Here is a 19,428-nt window from a genome sequence, read left to right on the forward strand (position 1 = left end):
TACAGTTACATGTTCTCAATGAAGAATATCTGATTGCAGTGTTGTTTTGGGAGATTATACTATTTCTTATTCCTTTGGAATTTTTACTCCCTGTAGTCTCAGATTTACTGAGAATCTCTTTCTTAATATGAAGTGCTCTGTGAAACTTGTTTTGGAAGTTAAAGCTAACTAATTCATTGTGTTTTTAATTTTATGACATCTTTTAAAATAATTTGAGATGTCTTAGGATATCAGACATTTAGGTTGGAACATTTTAATTCTGCAAAGTACACCTGTGATGATTTATTTTACAGTTGTTTCCAATACGTAGAAATACGGTAGTATAATTTGGTTAGGTTTGTTTTATGTTGTGATTAAAGGTTGCACTGTCATCATGTTGATTTTGAATTGGTTTTAATAGGAAGAGAGTAAGAAGGACAAAGTGGGAATGGTTTGAAGAAATTTGTAGCTATTAGATATTTTCTTCACTGGAGTAATTATTTCCAATATTTGCTTTTTAGAAAATCATTTCCAGAAATATACCAATCAGATTCTGAAGGATGGGAATCTTCAAAAGACCTGAGAAGTAATCGTGGACATTTAGAATCAGAACTTCTATTTCTAAGTACGCTTACTGGCATCAGTATAAGAAATTACTCCAAGAAGACAGAGAACCTAACAAGCCCTGAGATGGCAGAAAAGAGTAAGTGTTCATTTCAGTCTAGAAGTGGTGGTGAAGTTTACCTTGTTAAGCATAGGAAATTGGTTGGGATATGGTTGAATAAAATTGTAGAAGGTAACTATTTGAATGTGTGGTTCTGTAGGGTTGAAGCTTGTTTTGTAGGGTGTCTTTTGACCATCACACTTTGTATAATACTCTTTTAAAAGGTGCCTGAGGTGGATACTAAAGAAGATACAGTCTCCCATTAAATAACGTAATAGTCACAGAACAGAGATAAGTATTGGATGAACAACAGTACCATTAATTTTGTAATTCTCAGGAGAGTTGTCCCCCACTGACTTGAGAGCTGCCCCATATGCAGTGCTGTCCTAATGAATATGGCCTGGGGCCAAGATAAATGTCTCAGCATCTGGACCATTTTCTGGAGGAGGGTTTCTGGTCTCAATAACTAAGTTTTATTGCCAAGGATCTGTGATGCACTAACAGGAAAGGGGAAGCTAATTCAGCTGTGCAATCGCATGTCAGGAACTTTGTTTGGACTAAGGTAGCATTTCCTGAAGAAAGAAGTGCTTTTGGAAATGCTTCCTGACTTCCACCAAAATAACCCTCATGACAGGGGAAGAGGGAGAGTGACCCTCACAGGGTCTTGGGCAGCTCACCTCAGTGGAAGTTTGAATGGCATACAGAAATGAGTGATGGCATTTAGATATTTCAGGTACTTGAAATGGAGAGATGGGATACAGAGAGGATGGAGAGTGAGGGTAGGTCAGGTATGAGACTTGTGCTGGTACAGAAGTCTCAGTCTCCCTGTTTTCAGAACCAAGTTCACCCACATCTGTTGACACTTGTGCTGCTGGTTCCGAATGTCTTTCTGGTCCTCTGCTATGTAAGTGGGCTTGATTTGGAGCTTTCCCCATTGCTGGCTTAGGTTTTGGTTTGCCTGGGTCTGCCAGGTCAGTTCTACTTTTCCTTGTGATATCTCACTCATCCATCTGATTTTCAGCTTCCAAAATGGTGTTATTCTCATCTTTCTCCCCTTTATCCTTGTAGAATTGTGCCCTTCTAAAAATACTTTCATTAGCAAAACTAGATGGTGATAAAGTCAGAAAAGTGGCTGTCTCTTGGGGTGGGGTAGCGTATAGCCTGGAAAGGGCATGGGGCAACTTCATGGAGTCCTTTAAAATTTCTGGATCTTGATTTCGGGGGCAGTTACATGGGAAATACATATGTAAAAAAATATTGTGCTGCATATGTAAGAATAGGGTATTTTATGTATTTAAGTGTATTCATGTTATACCTCAAAAAAATAATCTTGCTATCATTTTAGTAATGTTTTGAGAGATAACAGAGGTAAATACATATATTCAATTTACTGTCTTTAGAACCAGGTAATGTCGAAAAACTGAAAAACATCTAACAGTTGTCATGATTCAAACTTGTCTAGGGTTATACTAGCATATTTCTATTTCTTACCTTAATCTTTGGTATAATTGAGAACTAGAAAGTACAAGTTGATTTACTCCTATTTCACAAAGGTAATCAGTTGGATGTACATTATTCTAGATATTTTCAAGGCAAATACTAACATATACTTCACACATATACCAACATGAGTATTATAGATAGTCACACAAAATTAAATAATAAGTATTTGAAGAATCTTGTTATTTGCAAATAAAGCATTTGTTCTTCTGACTTACAGGTATAAAGAAAGTTCTACAGAGACACAGATTATCAGGAACTTGCCACATGATTTCCTTTCAACTTGAATTTCAAATTCTGGAAATCCAGGTAAATTAGGATCTTGTTGTGATAACAGAGGCTCTGTTGCTATGTAATAAAAGTTCCCCTCCCACAGCCTCCAGCAGGGGCTGCGCTGTGGAGGAGTTTATGAATCAGGATCTTCGTAGAGCACATTTCTGCAAAGTGGTGCATTTCACCACAATTTTAAAGGATAAATACAGTACTGCAGCCACTACAGATGGTAGAGCTGTTGCTGAGGGTGCTTTACTGACGGGTAGGTAGCAAGACGCCCCTGGGCTTCCAGTGCAAGGCTTGAGATCATGGGAGCAATGCTGGATGCCTTCACTAGTCAGTTGGTGTGCCACATGTCTGTTAGCGGTTATCTGTTGCTGCTTAACAATTTTCCCCAAATGTAACGGCTTAAAACAACAACAACACTAACGTTTATTATGTCACCCATTTTCCGGCGATCAGGACTTTGGGAGCAGCTGAGTTGCGTGTTCTTGCTTAGGGCCTCTCGTGAGATGATGGTCATCTGGGACCACAGCCATCTGCAGACTGCTCTGGGCTGGAAGATGAGACTTCCGGGTGGGTCACAGTGAGCCGGACTGCTGAGACACAGCACAGGAGGCGGATCCTTCTGCTAAGGTTCTCCATAAAATCAGGAAGCAGACAGAATGGTCACTTGTGCACCTGGCCAGGATGGGGCAAAAGAACAAGGCTCAGACACTTTTAAAAGCTGGCGCTGAGAAGAGTGTGATCCAGGTATAATTTTGAGAACTGACAGGGGAAGGCTCATGCTTTGGTAGCAGAAAACACTTTCGACCAGTTGGATTTGCCAGCTGGGCCTTCAGGGAGTGTGCAGAGGCCAGGAACAAGGAATGGCCTTAGCCGCAGCTCATGAGATGGCTCAATGGGGCATAGACTAGTCGTCATACCAGGGTCACGGACAAGGTGCTTATGTGCAGTCATGTCGTGTACCAGGTTTACACATCCTTGCCCTCAGCCACAGAAATAGCCCCAAGTTTTCCCTCTTTTATCTGGGACAGATCATGACTCCGTCACCTTAGATATCAGACAACCACCCCCACTAGTGAGGAGCGCCTGGGTCCAGATCCTGGGATAGAGGTTTCGCTTCTGAAGAACTCTTTGCAGTCCATGTCCTCGACTGTCACCACTGACCCTGGCGGGCTGCAAATAAGCTGAGGGATTTCTAGGCCCCTCATCTGATGTCAGAGCTCCCAGCTTGCTCTTACCTCAGTGTCCTCTTTCAGCATTGCCAGGGAGACCAGGAACATCCACGGTTCGGGCTTGCCGAGGCCGCTGGAACAGAATATGACACAGTCAGAAGCACAGGTCAGGAATGGCCCTCAGGGCTGTATACTGTCCCCAGGTTGGCACCAGGCCTTGGGCCATGCAGGGTCACCAAGGTGCTGTCCTTGTTCTGCATGACCTCAAAGATCATCTCCTGAAGACTGAAACAGAAATGGACCCAAATGGATTAGTCTCATTTGGGACGGACAGCCTCTGGAGTTGCTTAAACAAATTGTAGAGTAAGTTTTCAAGGGCCAGTATGGTGGCTACATGATCATCCGGCTTTGCCATCACCCACGTGACTTCCCAATCACGGTGTGTTTCACTTTAGCATCTCAGGCATCAGGAAGGGGAATGGACAATCAAAGGCTCACCTTTTCCATTGAAGGACACTTTCTAGAAGTTGTCATGTCCATAGTTTTCACCTACATCCTGTTGGCCAATAAGTTAGTGCAAAGGAGGCTGGAAATTTAGTCTTCATTATGCATGACAATGTCTCATGAAAATTTGGGGCAAGAAAGAAGTACAAAATTGGAGAATACCAGAAGTTTCTGTCTCTATGCTTCGGGGGATGCAGGAAAAAAATCTAAAGAGAGGAAGAGTTGATATTCTTTGAAATTGCCAAATCTGTCAAGAGATGTGAGCTATCATTGTTCACATTTGAAAGTATGTAGGTGTTTTTGAACTACCAAGCTTTAATTGTAACAGAAAGCACGTTCTCCCTGGCTGTGTTAAGAATACTCACTTTCTCTACTCCCCTTTCCAATTTCATGATTCTTCTTGAGGACCACACTGGTAAGCAAGGTGTTGGAAGCAATCACAAGCAACTCTCAAATCAGCAAGATTTTAGGGATAAGTCACATGTGGCTCTCAGGCTTTTTTGGAGAAGAAAGGCACAAAGAGAACTGTCCTTTATTTTGGTTTTGTTTTGTTGCTTAGAATTCTGATGTAGTGGGGTAATGAGAATTACTTTTTAAATTTTTATTATTATTCTTTTTTTATTAATTTTTTTTAATTAAATTTATTGGGGTGACAATTGTTAGTAAAATTACATAGATTTCAGGTGTACAATTCTGTATTACATCATCTATAAATCCCATTGTGTGTTCATCACCCAGAGTCAGTTCTCCTTCCATCACCATATATTCGATCCCCCTTACCCTCATCTCCCACCCCTCACCCCCTGCCCCCGTTACCCTCTGGCAACCACTAAACTATTGTCTGTGTCTATGAGTTTCTGTTTCTCATTTGTTTGTCTTGTTCTTTTGTTGTTTTTGGTTTATATACCACATATCAGTGAAATCACATGGTTCTCATTTGTGACAACATGGATGGATCTTGAGAGAGTAATGCTGAGCGAAATAAATTTTTATTATTTAATAGTAAGTCTTTATATATTCTAAGCCTACTCGTATAAGTATACCTATAGAAATATATTTCTAATAGAATTGCTAGGTCAAAGGAGACGTACGTGTACATTCTGATTGATAGTATCAAATTGCCTTCTAAAACGGTTTGATCATTTTATGTTGAGATTTTTATCATTGAGACTGATAGACAAAAAAACACACACCAATGAAGACAGTAACCTTGTGTTCTAAAACATGTTTTTAAACGAAACTTCCACTAGAGGGAGATGTTTAGCTATCAGAAAATTTAAAATATAAATAATAAAATTGCCTTACTTATAGAATGTTATAATAAAATCATAGTAATACAATGTTAGAAGCAAAAGTGACCTCAAATCATATTAACAGAATGTTGGAACCAAAATGACCTTATAGATTATCTACGGCAACCGCCTTTTTTTATAGGGAAATATACCTGGAGAGTTGCTGCCCATGTTGGCACAGCCGCTGTTGTCAGAGGTGGTGGGATGCGCTGTCTCCAGATTGACTGTCTGACGGAGTGAGCGCTGTCCTCTCTGTGTGGAGTTGCAAGGATGGCAGAAGTGCCATGTCAGCATTCGTACATAGTCCATGCAGCATGATGAGTGAGGGGGGTGGGAGTTTGTGGGAAAGGGACAGATAAAGTATATTTTCATAACTTCTGTCTCTAAAGCGCAATGAAATGAACAAAGTGATTCAAAAATAGGGAAACTTTTTTTTAAAAAGATAAACCCTACCATTCTTCTCCTTTTTTTTTTTTACAGGACTTTATTGGGGAACAGTGTGTACTTCCAGGACTTTTTTCCAAGTCAAATTGTTGTCCTTTCAATCTTAGTTGTGGAGGGTGCCGTTCAGCTTCAAGTTGTTGTTCTTTCAGTCTTAGTTGTGGAGGGCGCAGCTCAGCTCCAGGTCCAGTTGCCTTTGCTAGTTGCAGGGGGCACAGCCCACCATCCCTTGTGGGAGTTGAACCAGCAACCTTGTGGTTGAGAAGACGTGCTCCAACCAGCTGAGCCATCTGGGAGCTCAGCGGCAGTTCAGGTCAAGGTGCCGTGTTCAGTCTTAGTTGCAGGGGGCGAAGCCCACCATCCTCTTGAGTCGAGGAGTTGAACCGGCAACCTTGTGGTTGAGAGCCCACTGGCCCATGTGGGAATCGAACCGACAGCCTTTGGAGTTAGGAGCACGGAGCTCCAACCACCTGAGCCACCGGGCCAGCCCACTAATAACCATTTATACTAGTTTTTAAATAGACGTGTTTTCATTTTTCTTGGGTATATATCTAGGAGTAGAATTACTGGGTCAAATTGAATAATCAGATGATGGCTGGTGATGCTGAGCCTCTTTTCATGTGCTTATTGGCCATTGTATGTCATCTTTGAAGAAATGTCTGTTGGGATCCTTTGTCAGTTGTTGATTGGGTTGTCTTTTTATTATTGAGTTGTAAGGATGCCTCAGGAATGTATGTTTCTAATTATAGTGGTAGATGCCCGCAGATAGCCTAGTGAAACTGCAGTTGTTCCTAACAATTCCCACTATACCCTCAAACACCTGAAAAACTAAACAAAGATTATAAACCATCAATATCCCTTCTTCAGCAGCTCAAGATACAAGGATACAAATCAGATAGTATCCAGACAAATGGGGAAGAGTCAAGGAGTATCCACTCACTCTGTTCCTGGAAATAGCAAACATTTCTAACCTACTCCTGTTAACAAGTAGGAGCCACAGAGTTCAAAGCCCAAAGATGGTACAGAGTTCTTTCTTCATCTTGTAGGACCTACCTATGCAAAAACACTACTATGAAAGAAATTAATAAGAAAATGGAGATAAGTTCACTTTATTAACCAGGAAATACAAGAACATGCTATATAAAAATTGCTCTGACTCTCAAATGAAAGGCATTTAAAGAAAATTAAATAAGAATAGAAGAAAGCTGAGAGGGAGGCAGAAGGAAGGAAGGAAATAATGATCACAGTGCTGAGAACTACAGAAGTAGCCAGGAGTAGAATATAATATGGAGGATAGGCTTGAGAAAAATCACCTGTAAGAGCAATTGAAAAAAAGAAAAATCTGGAAGATAGACAATATATGATTTTTCCAAAATCAAGAATATAAAAAAAAAAGAAAGAACTTATAGGCAAATATGTAATAGAAGAAAATTGACCAGAGTAAAAATGAAAACCTGAATTTGCTGTTTAAAGTATGTAGCAGTTTGTTTAGCAATCCTCATTATTGAAAATAGAGTTTTTTAGGGTTTTTATAATAAATAACCAGAAGTTTTTGTCTTCATTTCATAATACTTTAGGATAGATTCTTAGAAGTCAAATTACTGAGACAGAGACTATGAATATTTTAAGTTATGCATTGCCTAAATGATTTTATAGAAAAAAAAAGGTCATCTCATTGCTTTAATTTACATTTATTTTATTACTAGTGAGAACGAACAGTATTTTCCATGTAAATTGGCATTAACCTGAGTTTTTTGTTCATGTCCTTTGCCTTTTTCTTTGCACTTTTCCTATCTCCTTGTTATGTTTATGGTAAAAATTTTCCTTAGTTTATTGTTTCTCTTTTAGTTACAAAGTCATTTTTAGATAGATATTTTGAGTTTTTCATGTAATCATATTTGCTTAGATTTTCTATTACCATTTGCTTAGAGAGTTCTTCCTTGCTCAGTTATCTGTTCAATGTCTATATTTCCTCCTAATATTTTATGTTTTCAGTGTTTATATTTAAGTAACAATTAATTTGGAGTTCATTTTGGTTTGATATGGAGCAAGATTCTGATTTTATTCTTTTAACAAATAACCAATATTTTCAGTACCTTCTGTTGATTACCTTTTTCTATTACTTGGTGGCATTTTATTTTTCATATTTTTAAGTTATTTTTATCTTTTTATTTTATTTAAAAGTTGCTGTGCTCTGACGCATAAACTTTTTTTAAATTTTAGAATAAGGAGAATTTATCTTCTGTTATTACTGACCTCAACATAATAATGGAGCCCACCACCACATATTCAGAATTAAAGGAATTTGTATCTAGGTAAGCTATTTTACAAATTTATTTTTTTTAGGGAATTTTTTTCACTGTGTACTTTTGAGTTTACCTGTTCTCTCTTCTTGATAAATAAATATCAAAATATCTCTGAAAGCATGACAGCATTATTATGGCTTATATTTAAGACTATATTCTCTATATCTATTATTCTGTCATTCAGTAAAAATGTGTTATACATTCACTGTGCCCTAGGCATTAAAATTAAAATGTGAGCAAAAACAGATGTAACCCTTGATCCTGATGGAATTTATAGCCTAGTGGAGAAGTCAGGTATTAAATAATCACAGAAATCTAAAGGCATGCCTGGGTTAAACGCTGCACAGAGGAGTTGCATAATGCTGTTGAAGCAGATATGCGTACATCTGGGAGACTTTCTGGGCGAACATGGAATGATTTCCTGAAACTTGTGCTGACATCTGAAAAATTAGTAGGCGAAAACAAAGAGATCTTGGACCGAGTAGTTTGTGTGTAGGAACTGTGCTCGGAGGGGGCATGGCATCTGTGAACAACTGGCAGGAGGCCCGAGAATTAGAGGAGTGTGGGGTAAGATGAAGCTAGCAAACTATGGAAGGTCCACATTGTGTGAACTTTGGTGTAAGGAGTTTGGTCACAGTCCCAAGACCAACATGAAGCTATGGAAAGGTTTGAAGCAGAGTGTAAGGAAGGCAGAAGTGTGACCCCCTAGAAAGAATTATTCTGGATGCTGCAGGGAGAAGAGATTGAAGGGGTGCCATAGGGGAACGCAGTAGGTTCAATGAGTAGCCAGTGAAGACCATTCAAGCAACAGAAGTTTGTAGTTTGGATTAGAATAATGGTAGTTGAAGTAGAGAGCTGGATGGGTTTCGGGGATATTTAGGAAGCACAATTGAATGGATATAGCGTTGGTTGAATAAGAGGGGTCAGGAGTCCTTGACAGGGAATAACTTCTTGATGATGGTGATTGCATTTGTTGAGACAGGGAAAGTTGGAAGAGGACCAAGTCAGATGAGACTGTGACATGTTGGACTTGAGTGCCTATGAAACACTGAAATAAAAGTATGAAGTAGGCAGCTCAGAAAAGGTATAGGTGGGAGATATAATACTGGAGTTATCTGTCAGTGGATAGAAGTTAAACACTTGAGCAGGAATGAGATTGCCTATGGAGAGAATATAGAGTGACGATAGGAAAAGGACTTGAACTGAACCATGAGGAATTCTAAAATGTACTGCCGAATGGGCGAGAAGGATCCTGCAAAGGAATTAGAAAAGGAACTGTTTTTGAGAGGTGGGAAGAAAACCAGGAATGTGTTGTTGACCTTTGACAACTGCCTTGACAGTTTTTCTTCCAATATTTTCTGGATTGCATAGGTTGTGACAAGTCAGTTCATTTTGTTATTTTCTGTGTGTGTATTTTTTTGGCGCCTTCAGACCTTTCTCTTAATTTTTCTTTTCCACAGTTTGTATTACATCTAGGGTGTATTTGTGTGAAAATTTCCCACCATATCTTTTCAGATACTTCTGTCCTGTTCTCTATTCTTCAACTCTAATTACACATACGTTAGACAATTTGACATATTGTCTCAGTGTTTGGATGCTCTGTTCTGTTTCTTTCACTCTTTTTTTGCCTTCGCATTTCAGTTTGGATAATTTCTATTACCCTGTCTTCAAGTTTACAGAGTCTTTCCTCGGCTGAAGTCTGCCAATGAGCCCATTAAAGGAATTCTTCAGCTCTAATGTAATGTTTTTTAGTTCTACCATTTTCATTTGATTCTGAATTTCTCTCTCTGCCGAAATTCCCCATTTGTTTATGCATGTTGTCCAACTTTTCCACTAGATCTTTTAATGCATTAATCATAATTATTTTTAACGTTTTATTATGGGAAATTTCAAATATATGTAAAAATAATAGTATGGTAATTAACCTGCAGCTACCCATTAGGCACCTTCAACAATTATCAATATTTTGCCAACCTTACTTCATTTATTCTTACACACGTGGTTTTTAACTTTTAATTCTGAAATAATTATATGTTCACAGGAATTTGCAAAATAACCAATATACAAGGAGATTTCATACACACTTCATTTAGTATCCAACAATGTTAACATCTTGTATAATTGCAGTATACTAGCAAACCCAGAAACTTGACAGTAAAACCCACAGAGCTTTTTCAGATTTTACTAGTTCTATAAGCACTTTGTGTATGTGTGTGTGTATGTTCTATGCAATTTTATCACCTGTGTAGCTTTATGAAGCCACCACCACATTCAAGATACAAGATCATTTCATACTCCTTTGTATTAGCTCCTACTTTTTCCCTCAATTTTTTTTTATTGTGATAAAATGTATCTAACATAAAATTTACCTCCTTAACCATTTCTAAGTGTAAAGTTCAGTGGTATTAAATACATAACGCTGTACTACCATCATCATTATCCATCTCTATAACTCTTCATCTTGTAAAACTGAAAGAGTATCTCTATTAAACAATAATTCCCCATTCCCCCTACACCAGGCCCTAGCAATCACCATTCTTCTTTTTGTCTGTGATTCTTAATTATGGTTATTTTAAAGTCCCTGTCTGATAGTACCAACCTCTGAATCATCTTTGAGTCTAATTCTTCTGATTATTTTAAAATGGGTGGTTTTTTCCTTGAATTTTTGTCATATAATTTTTTATTGAGTGATGGGCATTATCTGTGGAAAAACAGTAGAGAGTGAAGCAAATAATATTTATGCCAAAAGAAATGGGTACATTTATCAGGCCGTTAGTATGGGCATTAATTTAAGATAGTCAGCAGTTGAGCTGGATTTGTGATTTTTGTTGCTTTCGTTACCTTCAGGCACCATAGGCTTCAAATTCTTCCAGCAGTGAATTCAAATTCACTTCTTCCTCATGCTTAGAATGGGGTTTGGGAACTGGAGGGTTTTCATTGGTGTTCCAGCCTCACTCAGCTCTCAGCAGTCCTACGTGTCTGTACCTCATCAGGGAATCTTTCTCTGCACTTGACTCTCCACTAGCAGTTGATGTTGCTGCTTGTTACTTGGTGGGAACAAAGGGAGTTCTGTGTTTTCATGGTCTGTCCTCAGTATTGGACAGGTCCCAAGGACCTGTGCCTGGGGGGTAGGACTCCCAGTGTTCCTTTTCCTTCTTCCCAGTGCGGCCAAACCCTCAGCCTGGGCCTATGAATGGTCTTGGGTGAAAGAGCTCCTTGTCCTTCCCCCAGTGGTGGCAGATGGAGGCTTAGTATTGGCGTGGGTCCTGGGCCCAGTGGGTTTCCCGTCCCTCCACAGAACAGAAGGCTTTTTCTCTGCCCCTTTTCCAGAAGCCATGGATCTTTGTCTTGGTAGCAGGAGTGTGTACTGCCCTTCTCCCACAGTCAGATGGGTTTGACTTCTGCTCGTCCCCTGGAAGTAAGGGATTTTTTCTTCCATAGCTTTGCTGCCTCTCCTTCAATGGCTTAGGGTTTTTGCTTCCCACCGGAGAAGAGTTCTGGCTTCATTTTGTACCCCAATAGCTGATTAACTCTTTACGCCTATAGCACTGAGGGGAGCTCTCTCTACTGCCATGACCCCAGTGTTTCTGATGGAGTCCCTTTGTTTCTGGGGTTCCCATCTGTGGAGTTCTCAAATGACAGTCTACTTCACATTTGTCCTTTAAGAATCTGTTGAAATTTTAGCTGATTTCTTGTTACCCACTTGTGTGGTTGTTGCTTCCCTTTAACCAAAGGTGAAGAATAATTTATGTGTCGTGTTCTCCTTTGAGGGAGAACAATGTTAATTTTCATGGTTGTCTTGTGACTTCAGGTCTTTGATGGGCTCAAGATTTTATTCAGATTTTACTTGATATTAAGTTGAGAGTGATCTTCTCTGCAGCTTTTTACATCCTAAGTAGAAGCAGAACTCTTTCCTGATTTTCTCTGATTCTCATTCTGGAATTTGAGACATATTATCCTTTTATCTTCTGCGTTTGACTTACCCTTTCTTTATATTTTCTATCTCTTCATATCTTTGTGCTTATTCCTGATTATTCCTCAGATCTATACTTCAGTTCAGTGGGAACTGAAGTATAGATCTGTAATTTTTTGACTAACTTGCTCTTAAACCCCCTTCCACTGAGATTTTTCAATTTCACTGATAGTACTTGTCATTTGTAAAAGTTCTATGTATCTCTCTTTCAAATTTTCCTGTCCTTTTTTAAAATAAAGAATCTTGATTTTTCAATAGTTGCTTTCCCATGCAATTATTCTGAATTATCTCCTTAGATATGTTCCAGTAAAGGATAATTATTTCTTCAAATTGTGCCTAAGTTGCTGTTACTAAACCCATCTATTTTTTTTTTTTTTTAAAGTTTGGGGAAGGGGAACAGGACTTTATTGGGGAACAGTGTGTACTTCCAGGACTTTTTTCCAAGTCAAGTTGTTGTCCTTTCAATCTTAGTTGTGGAGGGCACAGCTCAGCTCCAGGTCCAGTTGCCATTCCTAGTTGCAGGGGGCGCAGCCCACCATCCCTTGTGGGAGTCGAACTGGCAACCTTGTGGTTGAGAGGACGCGCTCCAACCAACTGAGCCATCGGGGAGCTCAGCGGCAGCTCAGCTCAAGGTGCCGTGTTCAATTTTAGTTGCAGGGGGCGCTGCCCACCATCCCTTGCGGGACTCGAGGAATTGAACTGGCAACCTTGTGATTGAGAGCCCACTAGCCCATGTGGGAATCGAACCCGCAGCCTTCGGTGTTAGGAGCACGGAGCTCCAATTGCCTGAGCCACCGGGCAGGCCCTAAACCCATCTATTGATCGTTCAACCTCACTGTCAAGACTAGAGATGTCTCAAAGTTATCCTTTGAACTTTGTGACCTCTTTCATAATTAAACTTGTTTTTCTTTTTCTAAAATTTTAAATATTTTAATTAACATACAATAAAATTTACTTTTTTGTCATAGAAGTCTTACCAATTTAATACAAATATAAGTATATATTCATGTAACTACCACCATAATCAGAATAAAGAACAATTCCATAAAACCAAAAAATACTCTCTCATGCCTCCCTTTTTAGATCTAACCCCCACTCACCCTTCTATACCCTGGCAACCATTGGTCTGTTCTTCATCAGTAGAGTTTTGCTTTTTTCAGATGGAATCACACAATATGTAAACTTTCAGGACTGGCTTATTACACTCAAGATAATGCCTTTGAGATGCATCCATGCTGTTGCATATATCAATAGGGTTTTCCTTTTATTGCTGAGTAGTATTGTATGGGTATTCCACAGTTGAGACATTTACCTGTTCAAGGGCATTTGAGTTGCTTCCAGTTTTTTGCTATTATGAATAGAAGTTCTATAAACCTTTGTGTAGAGGGTTTTGTAGAGGGTAAATGTAAGTTTTCATTTCTCTTAGGGATGGGCAAACTTTGATTTACAGACCAGCTGCCTATTTTTATAAAAGAAATTTTATTGAAGCACAGTCATACCTATTCCTTTACGACAGAGGAAAGTAATTGTAAGAGACAATGTAGCCTGCAAGCTTGAAGTATTTACTGTTGGACCTGTTAAGGAAAGTTTACTGATTTCTGCTCTAGGATGAACACCTGGGAGTTGAGCTGTTCGATCATACGGTAGGTGTAGTGTATGTGTTACTTTATAAGAAACTGCCAGGCCATTTTCCAGAGGGTTGTACCATTATGTATTCCAACCAGCAATGTATGAGAGTATTGGTAGCTCCACATTCTCTTCAACACTTGGTGTTTATGTATTTTTGAATTGAGCCATTCTAGTAGGAGTATAGTATATCTCATTTTCCTAATGGTTAGTAATGTGAGCATATTTACATATGCTTAATTGCCATCTGTTCATCCTTTATGTTCAAGTCTTTTACTCATTGCTTCATTGGGTTGTTTTCTCACAGTTGTTCTGAGAGTTCTTTATATATTCTGCATATAAATCCTTTGTCATATATACAATTTCCAAATTTTCTTTCCCATTCTGTAGCTTGTCTTTTCATTTTCTTAACCATATCTTTCAAAGAACAAAGTTTTTTTATTTCGACAATATCTCATGCTTTTGGTATAATGTCTGAGACCTCTTTGACTAACTTCAGGTCATGAAGATTTTCTTCAAAATTTTTAGAAATTTTTATTATTTTATTGTTTATATTTAGATCTATTATTCATGTACATTTAATGTAATAGTTGATATGTTTGGATTCAGGTGTACCTGTTCAGTAGTCAGTTTTTGTTCTCTCTCATGTTTTGTTCTTCTGTTTTCCCTTTCATGCCTTTTCTGGATTATTAGAATGCTTTTTAATATTCCATTTTAATTTGATTTTTGATATCACATATATGAAATATGTACTATAAAAATATACATATATATTATATATATTACAGGTTGCTATAGAGATCACAGTCTACTTAGAATTAATATTTTGCCACCTCAAATGGAATAGAGAAAACTTATACCAAATAGATCCCTTTACTCTCATCTCTTCATGTTGTAATTTTCATGTATTACTTCTACATACATTGAACTCCCCATCAGACGATGTTATAAATATTATTTTCTGCCTTTTTACATATTTTAAGGAATTTAAGAGAAGTATAGCCTGATACATTTACGCAGATTTTTACCATTTTGGATGCTCTTCCAGGTTGCCCTCTGATACCATTTCCTTTTCATTTGATGAACTCTTTTTAGTATTTCTCTTTAAGTAGGTTCACTTGGACAAATTCTTGTAGTTTTCTTTCATCTGAGATTGTCATTATTAAACCTTTGTTCCTGAAGGATGTTTTCACTGGATATTGAATTCTGGATTGACAGGTCTTTTCTTTCAGTATGTTAAAAATGTACATTCACTTCCTTCTGGCCCCCATGGTTTCTGTTGAGAAATCTACCATCTTTGAATCCATGTTTTCTTATATGAAATGTGTCTGTTTTTCTCTTAACTGATTTCAGGATATTTTCTTTTTCTTTAATTTTCAGTAGTTTGATTATGATGTGTTTAGGCATGGATTTCTTTGTGTTTATCCTCTCTGAAGTTATCTGAGCTCTTTGAATTTGTAAGTTTGTCTTTTACCAAATTTGCTAAGGTTTTCAGCCATTATTTCTTCAAATACACACACACACACACACACACACACACACACACACACACAATGAGGTCAGACAATTAAGTTCTCGAACTCACCCTAGAAAAAGTGCTACATATGTCATCACTGAATATCACTACAGTCACCTTCAAAGTACTCCCCTTGGGAAGCTATGCACCAATGCCAGTGCCTAGTCCACCCTTCAAAGCAACTTTGGAACTCTTTCTGGAATGGCCATCAGAGCTGTTGTCGTATTACCCTTGATGTCCTGCATGTCATCAACATGTCTTCGTTTCAATATTTTCTTTATCTTCAGGTAAAGCAAGAAGTCATTGGGGACCAGATCAGGTGAGTAGGGAGGGTGCTCTAATACAGGTATTTGTTTACTGGCTAAAAACTCCCTCATAGACAGTGCTGTGTGAGCTGGTGCATTGTCGTGATGCAAGAGCCATGAATTGTTGGCGAAAAGTTCAGGTCGTCTAACTTTTTCACACAGCCTTTTCTACACTTCCAAATAGTAAACTTGGTTAATTGTTTGTCCAAATTCATAATGAATAATCCCTCTGATATCAAAAAAGGTTAGCAACATCATTGCAACAAGTTCATGAACTTAATTATCAGATCTCATATACATATATACTGGGGGTGCCAAAAAATTGTATACAAGTGGACACTTTGGTCAACGTTGCTCAAGCAGTAGGTCGCCGTAATCAGAAATGTCTGGACGCTGACAGTAACCTCTTTGAGCACCTCTTGTAATTGCAGAAGTCAAGTGTGACTTGTATTCATCTTTTGTTATCAGTATATATTGAGTATTACAATTTTAATAGTTTTCCTTTCTTAAAATGTGTATACATTTTTTCAGTACCTTCTGTATATACATATACATATATATGTGTATATATAATTCACACACGCTTCTGGGTCTTGGATGACATAAATATAAAACCTTCTAGTATTGTTCCACATGTCCCTGAGGCTCTGTTCATCTTTTTCAATCTTTTCCTTTTTGTTTTATTCAGATTGGATGGTTTCTGTGTAATCACCAACACAATCAGAATATTGAACAGTGCCATCAACATAAAAAAATCTCTTATGTTCTCCCTTTTTAGTCACACCCTCTCCCGACTCTTAATGCCTGGCAAAAACGACTCTGATCTTCATCACTAGAGGTTTGCCTTTTACAAAATGTCAAATAAATGAAATCACATGTATAACCTTTTGAGACTGCCTTCTTAGCATAATGTCTTTGAGATTCATCCATCTTTTCACTTCTGAGTAGTATTCCATTGTATGCATACAGTTTGTTTAGCCATTTGCCCATTGGAAAACATTTGGGATATTACCTGTTTTGGTGATTATAAATAGAGCTGCTGTAAACATTCATTAGAGGTTTTTGTGTGTCTGTACCATGTTTCCCTGAAAATAAGACCGAGTCTTATATTAATTTTTGCTCCAAAAGACACATTAGGGCTTATGTTCAGGGGATGTCCTCCTGAAAAATCATGCTAGAGCTTATTTTCTGGTTAGGTCTTATTTTTGGGGAAACATGGTAAGTTTTCTTTCTCTAGGGTAAATAACCAGAAGTGGGATTGCTGTGTCACATAATAAGGATATATTTAAATTAATAATAACTGCCAAGCTTTACCAAAGCAACCATACCATTTTACATTCCCACCAGCAATGTGTGAGAGTGACTAATAATATTTTGGGAATTTAACTATGGATGTTCACTTGATTTTAGACCTGATAGTCCTAGGAATTTATTTTTGAAATTAAAGTTTAGAATTTTTATTCTAAATTTCTCTTTGTTTTGCTATATCCTTGAGAAAGAGACATTGGGGTTATTTTATTTTTCTGACTACTCTAGTTGAAATGTATCATTGCCAACATTTTGTGAAAGAAATTCATGGCATCTGTTTTACATTTAGTGAAGTTTGGACTGTGCCTGGAAAAAGCAGATAAATTACAACCACTCTTACAGCTATACGACATACACACACATGCAATTTCTTTCTATAATGGAAAACTGTGCTGTCATAGAGTACCCTTTGTGGAGATGTGAATGGGTTTGAAGAAATTGTGACTTACTCCACTATTAAATAAAGTTCTTTTTTAAAATGTATGTAACGGAACAGTCTCGTTCTCTTTCCCTGTCTCTGAGTATCTGTAGTCTGTAGTTTACACTTTGGCCATTGTAGATTATAAGATTTTTTTCTTGGCTCACTTCCTTAGCACATGACCAAGAGCTTATTTTTGGCAACCTTGTTTGATGGAGATTAAAATATGTCACTTAGATCTGTAAGCTCTAATGAAGTAACTGCTTCTCTTTAGACCTATATTCTTTGGAGAGTGACTTGTTCACTCAGACATTAAAAGGGTATTTGTAATAGATGTTGGAGTAAGTTTTAACACTTAATCTTGAGTTTCCCTGTAAAATACTGGTATATGCTTATGTAGCTGTGTGTTAAATGCAGCTACTCTTTTATTTTCTTCTTTGTTTTCTTTGTGTCCCATTTGGGCTTTTGTTCCTCTGTTCCCATTTCCTGCTTTCTTTTGGACTATTTAAATATTTTTTAGTATTCCATTTTAATTTATCTACTGACTTTTTGGCCATATCTGTTTGCATTTTTTTTAATTGATTACTAGAGAGATTGCAATATACATAGCCTAACTTTAACAATCTACTTAGGTTTAGTACTTTACCACTGCAAGTACAGTCTGCAAGCCTTATAACCATAGATCTCCTTCCCCCCCCACTTCATGTTAGCGTTTTCACACGAATTACATTCATATGTATGCACTGAAAACCGGATCAGACAATGTTAATAATTTTTTACTTTCGACCATCATACATAATTTAACAAACTTAAGAGAAGACTAATAGTTTGTTATATTTGTCCAGCTTTTTACAATTTCTGTTGCTCTTCCTCATGGAACCTTTTTAGAACATTTCACATATGACGACTGTGTTCTCCTGAAGATGATGGTGTGCATTTCTAAGAATAGAGATATTCCCTATAGACTCATAGTGCAATGATCGACTTCCTGAATTGACATTGATATAATATTTTTTTCTAACTTGCCATCCATATTCAATTTTGTTAGTTCACCTAATAATTTCCTTTATTGCATTTTCTTTTCCCCTGTAGTACGTGATCCAGTGTAGTATCAAATATTGTATTTAGTTGTCATGTCTCTGTAGATTCTTTTATTCTGGAACAATTCCAGAGCCTTTCTTTGCCTTTTATGACTTTGCCATCTTTAAAAAATACTGTTCTTCCACCTCCTGCCCCCATAGAACATTCCTTATTTTGTCCTTGATCTTTTCTTATGATCAATTGCTATTAAGTATTCTCAGGTAAAACATTGTATATGTGATATTTTATCCTCAGATATATATCCCTAATAGGTGATGATGATTTTGATCATTCAAACGGTTGCCCGATTCTCCACTGTATCATCACTGTTACTGTTTTTTTCCCTCTCTTGCAACTAGTAGGCAGTCTGTGGGGAGACACTTTATGACCATGCATTTTTATTTTTTTAAATTTATTTTCTAATTTTTAAATTATAGTTGACACACAATATTATATTAGTTTCAGGTGCACAACATAGTGATTAGACATTTCTATAACTTAACAAGGGATTGCCCTAATAAGTCTAGTACCCACCTGGCACTATACATAGTTATTACAATATTATTGACTATATTCCCTGTGCTGTACTTTATATCCACATGATTTTTATAACTGCCATTTGTACTTCTTAATTCCTTCACCTTTTTCACCCAGCCTCGCAAACCCCCTCCCATTTGGTACCATCAATTTTTTCTTTGTATCTATGAGTGTTTTTTTGTTTTTTTTTGTTTTGTTTTTTAGATACCACATATAAGTGAAATCATATTGTGTTTGTCTTTCTCTGTCTGACTTAGATTCCACATATAAGTGAAATCATATGATGTTTGTCTTTCTCTGTCTGACTTATTTTACTTAGGATAATATCCTCTAGGTCCCTCCATGTTTTCGCAAATGGCAAGATTTCATTCTTGTCTGAGTAATATTCCATTATACATATCTACCACATTCTTCTTTATCTAATTATCTATTGAGAGACACTTAAGATTGTTTTCATGTCTTGGCTACTGTAAATAATGCTGCAGTGGACATAGGGCTGCACATACCTTTTTGAATTAATGTTTTAGA

At 37.5% G+C, this 19,428-nt stretch overlaps 1 protein-coding gene across 5 annotated transcripts in view; it reads left to right on the plus strand.

The window, feature by feature from the left end:
• CENPP (centromere protein P) overlaps nucleotides 1-19,428 on the plus strand; it is a 261,592-nt gene that overhangs the window by 48,087 nt on the left and 194,077 nt on the right. For all 5 annotated transcript variants that reach the window (XR_012495646.1, XM_019713830.2, XM_019713829.2 and 2 more), the window contains exons 2-4: nucleotides 501-682; nucleotides 2,364-2,452; nucleotides 8,055-8,146. Coding sequence is in view for 4 of the 5 variants with exons in the window: in XM_019713829.2 (XP_019569388.1) it covers nucleotides 501-682; nucleotides 2,364-2,452; nucleotides 8,055-8,146 (363 nt within the window). In the remaining variant the exon portion in view is untranslated. The remainder of the gene's footprint in view (nucleotides 1-500; nucleotides 683-2,363; nucleotides 2,453-8,054; nucleotides 8,147-19,428) is intronic.

The sequence above is a fragment of the Rhinolophus sinicus genome, linkage group LG04, assembly GCF_036562045.2.
Source record: "Rhinolophus sinicus isolate RSC01 linkage group LG04, ASM3656204v1, whole genome shotgun sequence".
NCBI classification, from domain to species: domain Eukaryota; kingdom Metazoa; phylum Chordata; class Mammalia; order Chiroptera; family Rhinolophidae; genus Rhinolophus; species Rhinolophus sinicus.